Raw genomic sequence first — 14,414 nt, 5'->3', positions numbered from 1 at the left:
CCACTGAGCAAAGCCTTCTCCAGCATATCCCAAAGATTCATCTATATATATATATTTTTTGGCCTGGCAGTTAATAATAGGACCTTTAGAGGTTAACAGGTGAATAAATCAGGAGAGGTCCCTTGATTGGTGCTGGCATTAAGCCAGTTTGCTTAAGACAAAGACATAACATTAGTCCAGACCACTAATCTTTCCCCCTGACACGGCACGCTACCGTACGCTGCTGTCTGAGCGCAGCCTCGTGAGTGGGTGAGCGGTTCATCCTTGAGGACACAAACAGGTTTTTCTTCTTCTCAAATAAAAAATTAATCTATTGTCGACCTTCGTGCGACAAGTTGCACTTCGGTGTCCGCGGGCTTTTCTAACGCAAGGCAGTTCACCACTTTATAGAGACAAAATTGCACAACACAAAGTGGATTAAATGAACGACCACAGAGCTGTCCACTTAACACAGGCGCCCCCAACAGATATGCGCAAATGGTTTTAGAGACATTCAGGCAGTTTCAAGCATATAATCCAAAAAAAGCAGGATAATTCCGGTGTAGCAAATATCTCCACGAACAAGAACTGTCAAATTTAAGGTGGGTCTTGGGATAAAAACCTCTCTAAAACAACGACACACAGACAGTTGCCTACATATCTTTTCAGGGCTGCCCCATCTAAGCAGCGAGCACTGTCTTTTTAAGCGTTGGGAAGTCGCTCCAGACACACCTCCAGGGGTCTCTTGAACGCGCCCCTCCCGAACACCTCCACGTTGCCGGCTAGCCACGAGATGATGTTCCCGGCGAGGTAGGCGCTGCAGTTGGCCATGGACTGGATCTCGGAGGGCTTGAGAATGCGGTCCCAAATGTTGACCTGGCTGAGCTCTCCGACGAAGGCCTGCCCCGCGTCGAAACGGCCGCCCACCACGTCCTACGGGTGGCGATAGAGAGCAGGGTGGGTCAGGATTAATGTGGCAATGTCTTTCTTATTACGGCTTCTATGATTTAGAGGTTGGACTATTCAATTCCCACTATACTACACTGCCATTATGTCCAGGACACAAAACCCACGAGTGCACAGAAGGAATCTTTCTTTGTCAATATTGAATGGCGATGAAAAGGTCACGGCAAGCCACATCTTCTGGTAGACCTTGATAAATTCCACTCAGTGTGTTCTGACCTGTTTCAAATGTATAGGGTAAATAAACTCAACTATACATCTACGTCTCTCTGGAAATGCATGTGCAGTGAGTCCATTCACTCGCCTAACTATTTATATAGGAAAATGACTGATGATTGGTAGTATCTCCGGCAATACAGATCGCACGGCGAATCTGTGTAATAAGGCTCTTATCATCTTACTTGCTGGAAAGGCGGCCTCCTTCTCATTACCGTTCTTGTCGAAATTCTCATTACTTGATATTGCCAAGGTGTTCCGTAAATAACAGCGGCTTATTACTTGGGTGGCTGCTTGACATGGTCTGTGTCAAGTGCTCGGCTACATAAAGTCAAGACTGGGATGTCGGACTCGAGCACAAGAGGATTCTACGTTGAACATTGAACAAGAACATAATAACTTAGCTCTAGTTACCATATCAAAAGTGGAAAAGGTAAGCATTGTTGCGTCTGACCTGCTCTTGTCCCAGGATGATGACTCCACCAGGTTTGATGGGGTGCCAGGCTGCCAGGTTGTCCCCTGTCCCGAGCTTTTCCCCATCCTGGTATGCGTCCCACTGGCCGTCCCGCGTCGTCCAGGAGACGCAGATGTGGTGCCACCTCCCATCTCTCACGTCTATGGGCAACTGGGCAACCTGCCGTTCAAACAACTTCATCTAGAATGGCTGCAACCACTGCTTTTACTACTTCTCCTGAATTTTCAAGCAAAATGAATGACAAGAAACATCGCTTTCTCTCTTACCTTGTCGTTTATCAGCAGCTCTATCGGGTTATTTCCCCACTCGATCAGCACGATCTCGTTGGCCTGCCCGGGGACACCGTAGGAGAAGGGGGTGCCGATCCCCGGGCTGGCGCTGGACTTGATCCACATACACAGGGTGAAGGCGTACATCTCCGGGAGGGTTTTGGTGATGCGTCCGTACAGGTAGTTGGTGCGCTGGGGCAGGGACAGCTTGAACTGCTCCGGGGACTTGAAATCTCCACCTCCTACAGAGAGCAATTCACACATGATATTGAAAAACGGCATTGTGCTGCCCAATTGTTGCTCTGGGAAGGTTTGTAGCACTTCATTACTATTGGATATTAACACCAAAAACACTGCATTTATTCATCAGTGGTAAATACTAAACTTAATAAAGCAAGGCAAGTTTATTCATTCATTCTTTTTTCCTATACTTCACCTTTACTCTTCTAATTTATGTTTTCTTCTATTTCTTCCTTTATTTCTCAATGTCCTCCTCCTATAGACACTTCCATCCAATTGATTTGGTCTATTTCCCTGAGTGCCTTTGCCCACATCCAATCCATTAGCTTACTTCATCTTGATATGCATCCGGTATACAGTACATATTGAATCAAACCACTTTTATTTTCTGAATGAACAGATAGCTCTCATGAGACTTGCCTTTCATCTTTTTCTCATATCAGCCTGGTCAGAAAAACATGCTAGTATTCCAGGGACGTCTCTAAGGGGTAGCACAAACCGCCCCTGAATTGATTGGCCCTGGAAGCCCCCTCACTTGGAGGGGCTGTAGATGTATTTCCTGGGGTCAGTGACAAGAATTCAATAGAGCTCTGGACTATGTCGTCAAAATCATTACGATTTCAGCACATGTTGTGTTGGTTGGATACAGTGTCTGTATGTCTATCTGTTGTTGTTAAAGTCATTATTCCTTGTGTGTAAAGTATATGATCTATCTTGTGTATTTGATTGCACACTGACCTTTGTTTCATGTTGCAATTGCATTTTTCTTGTCTTCAGCTTACCTAAGAATAATTGTCTTATCGGAGTGATGACGGGTCCCAATGCCATACCAGAGAACCAATGCTTTGAACCATAAAGACTGGAACCAGCCCTAGTGCCACTTTAGCATCACCAAAGTGACCCCCCCAGACCACCCCAATAAAATAAGACCGAGCCGCTTCCAGTACCTTTCTCCAGTTCATTGATCCTCTCCACCAGTGCGTTGAGCGTGCTCTCTGTCTTCTGCCTGTATGCGGCCGTAGCGTTGGACAGCATGCTCTTCTCCTGCTCCAAGCTGCTGACTTTCTTCAGCAGCTGTTTCTCCAGTTCACTGAGTCGCCTTTGCAGCAGGTCGCGCAGCTCGCTGGGGAAGGACGCTCCCGAGATGTTGGCCCGCATTTGCTGTTGCTATGGAGAGCAGTCACAAGGACAGAGTTATGAATTGAGCAGTTTTTGGATTTGAAAATAAAGGTCGAATCAAAATGGGCAATGGCAAAGACAAGGCAAACAAACAATAATGTAAACAATATCAAATAAATAAATAATAAACTGTAATTGCATGTATAAGAAGATTTAAATTAAAACTATGTTAAAGACAACAACAATTTAACAGTGTGAGTGTATTCACAGATGTGCAGGTGCATTAAGTGCTAGCAGAAGATATTGTATGACTGTGGACAACCCACATAGTGCAATAGAGCAGTGCAAATGGCTGGACTGGAACAGGTGATTACGTCCTTGAGTCTGGTACAGAGCTATTGGGTCTTGTTTTCGTTCATAAATCTGATGATGGAGGGGAAAAAATGCCCATGTGTTGGGTTAATTCATTATGAGAAAGTGCAGGTAACACCAAAGCCAAAGATATGAAATGAGGCATGTTCTCAAAGTGTTCTTGTATTAGTTTGGCAGTTCGTGTATCAATCTTCTCTTATCATGGACCTGTTTATGGATATGGAAAATATTCTGACCGTTTCCCTAATTTTTGGCATCTGCTTTTGGATTATAAAACTGTGTGGTCAGTGTGGATGGTGAGCTATTGTTGTAATAGGATTTTGACATGTCTACGTTTCTCTATTTGGTTATCCAATTGGGCGCTCGAGTCATGCGTAATGCGAATGTTCTAGTTTGGACAGAGACATGTAATCCCTTTGAAACACTGCACTTTGATGTAACCGTGTGACTCTAATTAATCATTTCAGAAGTGCCGCTGAGCCAGTGACAAGATTGCTCGGCAAAATCCTCTTAATTCGGAAACAGTTTGACCTTTTACGCACGGAGTCCCAACTTTTACGCACTCACCTCCAGGTTTTCCAGTCTGTCTTTAAGTCCTGCCATGGTTTTCCCGAGACTGTCAATAGTGTCGTTTGGATCTCTAGGAACGTCCCCCATAGTGTTTTGCTTTTCTTTCCCCCATGACCCGCCTTTGGAGTTCTTCCTCTCGTCCGTAGCGGTGCCGCAAAGAGATAGCTTGGTGTTCAACTCGCTTATGGTGCCCACCTGTTTGGTAATGGTCTCTTTTTGTTGCAGTATGGTTTCCCGCAGTTGCATGACAGTGTTTCTCAGCTCCTCTTCCTGACCTCCCGCGCTCAACTCGGGCAGCAGTGTCACCGGGCAGGTGCTGTCACCGGTGAGGGGGACGGCTCGACAAATGTAGCGCTTCCCATCGTCGGGCTGTCCGACCGTTAGATATCTGCTCCACAAAACGCACAAGCAAAAGGCCCTGCAAAGTAAAAACATGTTCCCTTCAATTTTTACAAGTCAATCCAGGAGGAAGAATTGCTGCGTAAAAGTGCGCCGCCAAGACGTGTGTCCAAACAAGAAGCGCATTTTAGCGCGTAAGGATGAAAAAGCGCACAATCCGCTCCGTGCTGCTCTGCGTAAGCCTGGTTAATGTGACTATTCCTGTCAAAGCAGACTTCACCGGACAGCTAAAGAGGATTACCAAAAAAGGTGTCTGTGCGGCGCAGCTGATTGGCTGTAGTAGACTAACGTCATATGCCACCTGCACGTTTTGGATATAAAAGCTCTCAGAAACAACAAAACACAGACTTTACCGTTTAAAGAGCATGCTTTCTAGTCATACTGTCTTTTTTTTCACCCTACACATTCGTTGCCATTTTTCTACATTTCCGATAATAGCCTAAAGATAGCTCACAAAGCACGCCTTTAAACGCATGTTTGTTGTAAAAAGCAAAGCAAAAACATGGGTTCGCAGAGGGAAGGCATTGGCGAGGGCGGTCTTGAAGATGATAAACAATTTGTCTGTGCCACAGCTGCTGCCACTGCAGATGAAAGGTCAATAAAGCCTGCTGTGTCTTACCACTGTGCTTTGAACATGGCATTCTGCGCACTGCCAAGTCGGACAGTCACGACCAGGTAAACGGTACCTGTGGTCATGTCACTTTGTTTACTGACATAATGTGAAGCCTTTATCTTTACAGTATTACATGCATAGTGGTAAAAGGTACATTACGCAACTTTTTATGCAAAAAAAGAAGAAGAAATTAATCATATTTGTGTGTAATTTACCTTTTTGAGACCCAATGACTATGCCAACGCTCCAGGTTTTCTGGTGAGGGTCTGTGAGCAGTGAAACCGACCAGAAACTCTAAAAACATTTGATTCTGGAGCATCATCGAGGCCACTGTGATGGAAAGTAAAGGCACCATAAACACTCATACAGCTGCTGGGTCAATGAAGGATAAAAAATACACAAATAAAAAGTTTTTGTTTTTTTGCCACATGAAAGTTCTATAATGCACCTTTAATTAGTCTCACCTGGAGTGGCGGAGCACGCAGGGGTGAGGAGAAGGGTAAAGGCAAAGAAAGATCATGTAGTCATTAACTAATGAGTTGTTACATATTTGCATAGCAGGGGTTCAGTGCAAGTGCTTTGAGTAGGATTTGGACTGAAAAAACTTCCATTGCCGTCTACATTTAATGAATCTGGTAAACAATGATTTCACTCAGATCATGCTCCACAAAAAGAAGGAGATTAATTCCAAAAGGGAACACCGACAATCACCTAAAAAAAAAAGTGTCAGGTCCAAATATGGGAGGCAACAGAACAGCCCCCTACTTCACTGTATACCACTTTAATCCAGTATGTGCAAGGCCTGATTCCATTTCCCCTTTATCATTTACTGCCAAACTCCATTCGATGTCTCTTCAATTTACACCTTTTTTCCAGGTAGCTCAAATCCCGTTGGTGGTGTGCTATTTTCCTGATGACAAAGGATCATCACAGACTTTTCGAAAGGGGAATTGTGTGAGGGAAGAAACCGTTAGCCTAATGTAATGTGTTTTTAATGGTGTATTAATGATATTTTTTTTATTGAATATGTGAGCAGCTGGTTGCAGTTAAAGTCCTTTCGGATAAATATAGTTAATACAGTGTGCAGTTGCTTGTGATTATAAGAACGCTCTGATGGTTTGCTGAATGTCTCGCCCCTTTCACCCTGTGCTGTGATGTCTCATAAAGCCACTACATGGGCCCAAAAAAATCTATGCATTTATATTGTAGGTACAGTAGTTTAATCATATTTAAAAAGCTTACCTTTATAGTGTGAAACCATTCATTATTCATTGAAGTCGTGCCTCCTCGGGCTCTTTCTGCATCCTGTGAATCCATTATCAGGATCAAGGACAATATCACAGTGATATTTGTTCACTCTTTCTGACATATTTTTTCTTTTCAAGTCTTAAAAGCCATTGCATTCTTTGCTGTATTCCCGGATACTCTCAGAAAAGATGTGTTCTCAGTAAAGTTTTCCTCAAAAATATAAATATTCTGCCTTTCAAGTTTTAAAGCAGGAAAAGAAAGAATAACATTACAGCTTTATTTTTTCCAGTAAACCATGCAGAGGCCACTCTCGCATATAAAAACACAGACGTCTACTTCAGCAGGCTCAACAACACCTTCAAGTTTATTTTGTTTTGGAATTTTAGAAGTTTTTGTGGAAAATCCGTATTTTTGGAGGTTTTTAAACTGTACTCTTCAGAGCTTGTATCTTTCTTTGTGCAGAGCCAAGCATTTGGTTAAATCCGTGTTTATAACCTTGACTCACACCAACCTTTTTCTCTCATTTTACGTAAGCCTGCAGCTGAATGAAATGGCTGATGTTTTTTCACAGCCTGAATAGATTTTTCAAAGCATTGTGATGATTCGGAGTCTCAAGGAAAGTGCACAGCTCTTTTTCTTTCCTGGATGAGAAATATAAAGCAGGGATCTCGTCATGAGGCCACTGTGCACCAAAAAACACAGGCCTAATGGACACATGAGTGGTTTTGAAGCAGCGCCTGTGTGTGTCATCTGGTGGTATACATACAGAAAAATAAAACAGGGTCAGAAAAGAGTAGCGCTAATGAAACGGACAGGGCAATAAGCGTGAGACAAACAGCTTTTAGCAGATCATTATTACTATGGGAACAATGTGCACCTAGAATGAGGATGTCACTTTGTGCGTCAAATTATGTAGTCTATTGAGTTCAATGTGACATGTGGTGAAAAGAAAGATTTCATTTGCACCCATAAGTTTATTCTCGTTGAAGACTGTAGAAAAGAAGAAGGACATTATAAATTGCAGGCTATTAGAGAAGGGACAAGACTTTAACTTTGCCCAAATGCATTCATTTTAAAATGCTGTTTATAGCAGGACGAAACAGGACAGACTGCCAATATGCTTTCAGTAATTAGTAGTATGCAGTTTGTCATTCAGCGCTTGGAGTTATCAAACCATCAGTTGCATAAACAAAGCCATTATAAGCAACAGTTCAACATGTAGTTAAAAGTCTCTATTTGATGCTTTTAAATCACCCTTATAAAAATAAAAATGGGTGCAAATTTTCATAAATAGGTTTTAAAAGTTAGAATCTCCAGAGAAGAAACTCAAAAGAAGAAAGCAGCAGAAAAACCTGACAGACCATGGACATGGCAACATTTTAAGTTGGCTTAGCTACTATTCTGTAGTAAAAGTAAACACATGTGTCATGTCAGTGTGTCTAGTGTAAATCACACCACTGTCAAAATCATCAAATGCCTAAAGAGCTTTTTCACATTTCCTGCCTATTTGCACACCATGAGTGTTTCTGAGAGCTGAATGTAACAAGTACGTTTCTCCATTAAGAGATCATTAAAGGCAATCTTATCTTATCTGATCTGATCTGATCTGATCTGATCTTATCTTATCTTAGGGCATGGCTAAAGAACCACATTGGCTTTCATATAGGCTCATTTAATAACATGCTTTCAGAGGTTTATGCAAAATTTGAAAATATGTACCTACTTTGCTCCTAATTATCCAGTCTTCGATATTATTTTATCTGTATTATCTTGCAGTGTTTAAAAGAAGTTCATAATGAATGAAAATCAGTTTAGGCCAAATATGTTGTTTGTTCAAACAGCTATAGTCATTTTTTAGTATCTATATTCTTCCACAATACGACAAGGGGATATACCAATACGAGCGGACGAGTTTGGCACATAGGTTAGACGGGAAAGCATGGATATAAGTGAAAACCAATAAGACCATCGAAATTGATGGTCTTACAGCACCCTGCGTACCGTCTCTATCCATCCGCGGTAACTAGATCGTCATTAATTGCCATCTAAACCCCAGACATCTTTCGTAACCCAGAAACGTTTGCGTATTTACACACGCGAGTAGTGTCAAGTAAATATCAATTCAATGATTGTGTTCTATAATCCATTTTTAAAACCCAGAGCGCGGATGAATACCACGGCCCCTGCGTTGCCTGTCGCTCTGAACAGCGCGGCGGATACAGAGCGGCAGTTTCCTGTCTGGCGGTAGGTAAGCATACTTTGCCGTTTAATAATATTTTTCACATTTCTATCACAGTTTTAATATTTGAACTGTAGCAGCCACTCTGTTATAAGTAATTGCAAGACTTTGTGTGTAAAATCTGGTATATCCGTATGTTCTAGTGACACCGGGTAAAGTTTAATGGGGATGTGCGGTTCTTTCTTTCTTTGAGAGTGCTAGCGTGTTAGCTCACCGGAGCTAATGTATGGGAGCTAATGTGATCTGTTTTGGAAATGGAGTGGAAAATAGCACGCAATCACCTGAGCTTATTGCTTTGATCGGTGTATTGGTGCGATGAGTATGATTAAAACGAATGCACAAACGTGTGAAATTGCTCTTATTTACAAATCGTGCGGGATCTTTTTGAGCTAACGGACGCTTTTAACTGACGTAATATATGTGCGCCCGTTAAGTTTGTTTGGACTTCTAGTGCGTAATTTGGCTTATTTAGAGTTTAAACTGGATCATGCATACTTTAAAGCTATTTCTTAATGTATTACCACTACACTGCTGTACCCTTTGCTAACTGAATGCATGCATGTTGCAGTGCACATGAAAACACACTAGAAGCGGGGCAGACCGCCTGCCAAAGCCACAACCACCATGGCCTTCGTACCTGCACCCAGCCCCACGGTGGTGGACCAGACCACCCTGATGAAGAAGTACCTGCAGTTTGTTGCTGCTCTTACGGACACCAACACACGTAAGTTTCACATTTTACACATCATTTGTTTATAGGCTGTATTACTGTTGTGCTCTGGCTTGGGCGATGTGATGAGAGCGATCTTCTTTAGTCCAGTCAAAGGTACTTGTGGGTGTGTGAGAGAGAGGTAGTGTGTGTGTGTGTGTGTGTGTGAGAATGTGGTGTACCTTTTGATCACACTGGACGCTGAAAGTAAAACTGATAAGATCTGAGAATCTGCTGCCAGACACATAAGGAGACTCATGTGTTGGAGAAAGGAAGCTAGTAGTTTTTGTGACACAATTCTATGGTCTTTCAGCCGATGAAACCAAACTGAAGATGATGCAGGAGGTCAGCGAGAACTTCGAGGTATGTTTGAAATACCACAGTGGTTTTCTTTTTACAGTTTGAATATTGCTAATATTACTACATGGTTTCTGTTTCAGAATGTGACGTCTTCACCTCAGTATTCTACTTTCTTGGAACACATCATCCCTCGCTTCCTCACATTTCTTCAGGATGGAGAAGTGCAATTCCTCCAAGAGAAACCTACGCAGGTACGAGCAATAGAGCCGTGTTTTGTTGTTATGCTATCTATCTGATTAGATTAAGTTCATGTTGGTCAACTAACACTGGGCTAGTATAAATACCTGTATGTATCTTTGTCTTTTCAGCAACTAAGAAAATTGGTATTAGAAATAATTCATCGCATTCCAACAAATGAACATCTTCGTCCACACATCAAGAACGTTCTGTCTGTGATGTTCAGATTTTTAGAGGTTGGGCTGCTACAGAATACGGCAAAATCATTCTGTTGAGAAACCACCAATAATGAACGGTTTCTTTGCAGATCGAAAGTGAAGAGAATGTCTTGATCTGCCTTCGTATTATAATCGAACTGCATAAACAGTTTCGTCCGCCAATCTCTCAGGAGGTGATTGAGCTTCCACTTATTTACATTAATAATGTAAAAATACCATATATTGCTGAACTGTAAGATTCATTTTGATTCCTTTGATCCAGATTCATCACTTTTTAGACTTTGTGAAGCAGATTTACAAAGATCTTCCAAAAGTAGTGGTAAGTATATTTATTTATTTAGAGTACTCTTCTCACCCATTTTAAATGCATCTAGCATGTGTGTGTGTGTTTTTTTTAACCGTAACAACCCTTTATGCTTCTCTTAGGCACGCTACTTTGAGAATCCTCAAGTGATCGCTGAAAACACAGTTCCCTCTCCTGAGATGGTGGGAATGATCACGTCTGTGTTGGTTAAGACGGCACCTGATAGAGAGGACAGTGAAACGAGAACAGTAAGTCAAACCAGTCCAATAGGGTTTCATCAGATATTGAGCAGAACTCATTGAATCCACTTGATGGCAGTAGTGCTCTCTATTTCAGCACACGCTTTCAAGTAATCTCGGGCTGTTGTCACAATATGAGAAATATATTATATGTTATATTACAGTAGTTTATAAGTTAAAGGGTTATTGTAAGACCTTGTGCAAAAGCTGTGTATAAATATAATCTGCCCTTTTGTTCTCAGCACACCATTATTCCCCGGGGATCTCTGTCTCTGAAGGTGTTGGCCGAGCTGCCCATAATTGTCGTGCTCATGTATCAGGTTAGTGAACCACTCCCATGCTTTCTCTCATTCTCTGCTTGCACATGACCCATAATGCTTTTGCGCCTTTGGGGGTAGTTTGGGGGTGGTTACTGGAGGCCTTTGAGTGCGAGTGAAGCTACAGCCAAACAATGATGAAAAATAACTTCTGCTGTGCTCATAATTGCTCTAAAGCGTAATCCAGAATGACAAAACACTGCACGCGTGGTTAACGAGCTTTTTTTTCAATCGACTTTTCAAAATCAATAGACAAAAAGGTACAGATTTTCTTAAGCTTTGGTTTTGTGGAATCTCTTTGATGACAGCTCGCAACGCCATATTGTTTACATTAGCGACCCCCCAAGGTGCAATGCATTATGGTATTGCGCAAGTAGCGAATCTACACAATCTACACCCACCTGCTGAGTGAACTGATGGGGAGTGACAAAAGATGCATTTATTTTGGCAAAAGACACAGATTTTTCTGTATTTGTCTATACAGGCGCTACGTCCTGTGTTCTCAGTACTTTTCACTCAGTATTGCATTATAATTTCCATAAACCATGTTTTTGTTTTGCTTTGTCACCTGCAGCTGTACAAACTGAACATTCACAACGTGGTGTCAGAGTTTGTGCCTCTCATCATGAACACCATCATGCTGCAGGTGTCTCCACAAGCCAGGTAAACAGGAACTGCGGTGGTTTTTAATGTGTCAAAATAAGTTTGCTAGTGAATTGGTACACGCAAATGTATATGTAATAAGTATGAGGTCTTGTATCCTATATCGATAAGTTGATATAAAATGTAGAGATGCACACATAATGGTCAGGCAGATTCCTCTGGCAGTGTAGCTCGAGCTTCTCCTAATGTGCAGTAACAGCTGTGATTCAAACAAACAAGTCACCCAAGTAGAACTCTCCCCCATATGTAGACCAACAATCTTTGCCTCTAATTACCACACTCCGCAGGTACGCAGCATCATTAATGTCACCGATGACACCCACTTAATGGCTTTTGTATGGTAATTGTGCTATTTCTATTCCAGGCAACACAAACTCTTTAACAAGGAGCTGTATGCAGACTTCATCGCGGCACAGATCAAGACACTGTCATTTCTGGCCTACATCATCCGCATATACCAGGTACTCTCCATCTGTTTAATGGCTCGGGCTGACACCACGACACACTGCAATTTAACAACTCCCATCTGTATCAAGTTTTAATCTGCACCAGCTTGCCATTTACAAAACTGCAACAGCTATTTTTAATTTGATTTGTTGGAGTAATGTATTATTGATTTAATGTTCTTAGCTTTTTGCTATGTTGAACAGTATGCAAGGGTGGCACAATCAATCATCATCTAAATTGCAATTTGAATGGATTAGGTAGTGCAATATCCATGGGATCTTGCTCAAAAGTCGCCACCAGATTTTTATGATCCAACGAATGAGATCAACTGACTACCTGAATATACTGAACTACCAGGTTATTTCATAAAAGGGGTGGCACAGGCATATTCCAAGTTGACAAAGCCAGGATTCATTGCCCAAACCTTAGTTCTATTAGAAGTAAATCTTGAAAATTAACCTTGTGACAAAATGTACCCAATGAGCTGAATCTTGATTGCAAATCTGCTGCAATACGTGTCAGAAAAAGCCTTGGTTAGATAATAATAAATCAGACAGTTCTGCTTGTGGTAATGACAATACTCTGCAATCATTGAAGGATATTAATGAAACAAATGGTTGCAGTATAAAGTGATAAATCGTGGCTTAAATGCGTGTGTAAAAAATACTTAATAATATCCTTAATTTGTTTCCACTTTTAGGACCTTGTGGCTAAATACTCTCAGCAGATGGTGAAGGGTATGCTCCAGCTGTTGTCAAACTGCCCCTCGGAGACAGCGCACCTCCGCAAAGAGCTCCTTATTGCAGCCAAGCACATCCTCACCACCGACCTGCGCAGCCGTATGTACCACTGAGCGCACACCGCCAGATTATTAATGATTTTAGGAGGTGGCTAAACTGTAACATGAAAACGGTGATTGTTAGATATTGTTGATGTTGCATAGAGTTTGTGTTGATTGGGGTCAGGTGATGTAAATACTCTGCCTATTCTCACTGGTCAATGAGGTTTTACAATATTCAAATGCCCGAAAAATAAAAATGCAGTAGGAAGTCAGCCGTATAGCTTTTGGGGTTCATTAATGTGTAGTAAAATAGAATAATATGTAAAAAAAAAAAATACTGGCAGCCGTATATTGACCTGAACCTATTTAGGGTTTCCGCAGGGTTTTAATATGTCTTAAATTTGATTAAGTAAAAATAAGCCCTTTAAGTCTTAAACTTGCTGAAAATGTGGGTTTAGGTCTTAAATTTGAAGCGTGTGTTTTTAAGACCTGAGTTATTTATGTAATTATAAAGCAGGAGTTTTGTGTCTGGTTTATAACGAGGCGAGGGTCAGAGCCTGGTGCGGCGCTTTGAAACAGCTGTTTAAAGAGCAGTTAACTCTTAGCCACATTAGCATCACTGCCTCACTTTTACTTCATTGGATCCTTCTTAACTTTCGGAGGCAGCTGTCTCTCTGTCAGAAGATCTAAAGGAAGCACAGTAGTATAAAAAGTTGCATGGTTCGTGTGTCTGTTGACGTTTTGCACAGGGCAATCTACGTGAGGACAGGGGCGTAGGGGGACAAGGTGCGCACTTGAATGAAGTGCTTTTTCCGTTTCCTTTGCACCAGAGTGGTACCATTCTGACAAAGATTGCTTTAACTTGAGTGAAGTGGAGTGATAGCCCAGTGAGCTCAGTGAGTGCCATGAGACAAACTGGTGTTAAAGACAATTGTCTTAGTCCCTTTTACGGGGTGTGATGCACTGGATTCCTTCTGTTCTCACTGTATCAAGTGTGAAGTCGTTGTTCATTCATTTGGAATAATAAGTTATTGTAATTCATATAGAACAGTATCTAATGCACACTTAAATCTTAATAAATCTGTATAAAATTGAAAATTAAGGCAATATGTATGTAAGAAAATGCCTCCATCCCTCCCTAATACTACTACTACTATTATGCAGGTAGCCTGTTTCTGCTCTAAATTATGTTATTTATATAAATCAAATGTGTGTGTTTTTTTTTTTTTGGCAAATATCATTTGACTTGAAGGCCCTATACCTGATCTTTTCATTTCAAACAATAAAAGAGGACAGGATTAAATTAAAACGTTGGTTGAGGCAAACTCATTCCTAACTTTCTTAACATTTGTAGCATCTCAATTCTTCCCAATATCTTAAAGTTCTTATTGCAAACTGTGCCGGAACCCTGCTTTTCTAGAATGATGTGAAAGTCATCTACTGTCTTGGCATTTCAATCATTTATTTCTTAGGAACGCTCCACCATCTATCAGTAAA

General features: G+C 41.5%; 2 protein-coding genes across 3 annotated transcripts in view; one reads left to right on the top strand and one right to left on the bottom strand.

The window, feature by feature from the left end:
* Positions 1 to 78: 78 nt before the first annotated feature.
* On the bottom strand, positions 79 to 4,809 carry nptx2b (neuronal pentraxin IIb). Its single transcript, XM_079576707.1, has 5 exons — positions 4,201 to 4,809; positions 3,090 to 3,309; positions 1,900 to 2,144; positions 1,613 to 1,792; positions 79 to 912 (listed from the first exon to the last, which is right to left on the bottom strand). The coding sequence occupies exons 1-5, from the start codon at positions 4,636 to 4,638 to the stop codon at positions 682 to 684; spliced, it is 1,314 nt and encodes a 437-aa protein (XP_079432833.1). The 5' UTR covers positions 4,639 to 4,809; the 3' UTR covers positions 79 to 681.
* A 3,865-nt stretch (positions 4,810 to 8,674) lies between these two features.
* trrap (transformation/transcription domain-associated protein) overlaps positions 8,675 to 14,414 on the top strand; it is a 73,704-nt gene continuing 67,964 nt past the window's right edge. The window contains exons 1-12 of one of the 2 annotated variants that reach the window (XM_079577619.1): positions 8,675 to 8,707; positions 9,271 to 9,426; positions 9,725 to 9,774; positions 9,852 to 9,962; positions 10,080 to 10,184; positions 10,256 to 10,339; positions 10,429 to 10,485; positions 10,593 to 10,718; positions 10,952 to 11,029; positions 11,601 to 11,689; positions 12,054 to 12,150; positions 12,837 to 12,975. In XM_079577619.1, coding sequence (XP_079433745.1) covers positions 9,327 to 9,426; positions 9,725 to 9,774; positions 9,852 to 9,962; positions 10,080 to 10,184; positions 10,256 to 10,339; positions 10,429 to 10,485; positions 10,593 to 10,718; positions 10,952 to 11,029; positions 11,601 to 11,689; positions 12,054 to 12,150; positions 12,837 to 12,975 — 1,036 coding nt within the window. In that variant the 5' untranslated portion in view covers positions 8,675 to 8,707; positions 9,271 to 9,326. Of the gene's footprint in view, positions 8,712 to 9,270; positions 9,427 to 9,724; positions 9,775 to 9,851; positions 9,963 to 10,079; positions 10,185 to 10,255; positions 10,340 to 10,428; positions 10,486 to 10,592; positions 10,719 to 10,951; positions 11,030 to 11,600; positions 11,690 to 12,053; positions 12,151 to 12,836; positions 12,976 to 14,414 lie in introns of both variants that reach the window. The other variant, XM_079577620.1, reaches the window with a different exon arrangement.

The sequence above is a fragment of the Gobius niger genome (assembly GCF_951799975.1).
Source record: "Gobius niger genome assembly, chromosome: 19".
In the NCBI taxonomy this organism is placed as follows: domain Eukaryota; kingdom Metazoa; phylum Chordata; class Actinopteri; order Gobiiformes; family Gobiidae; genus Gobius; species Gobius niger.
The sequence above is the reverse complement of the archived record's forward strand: the minus strand, read 5'-3'. Positions and strand labels throughout refer to the sequence as shown.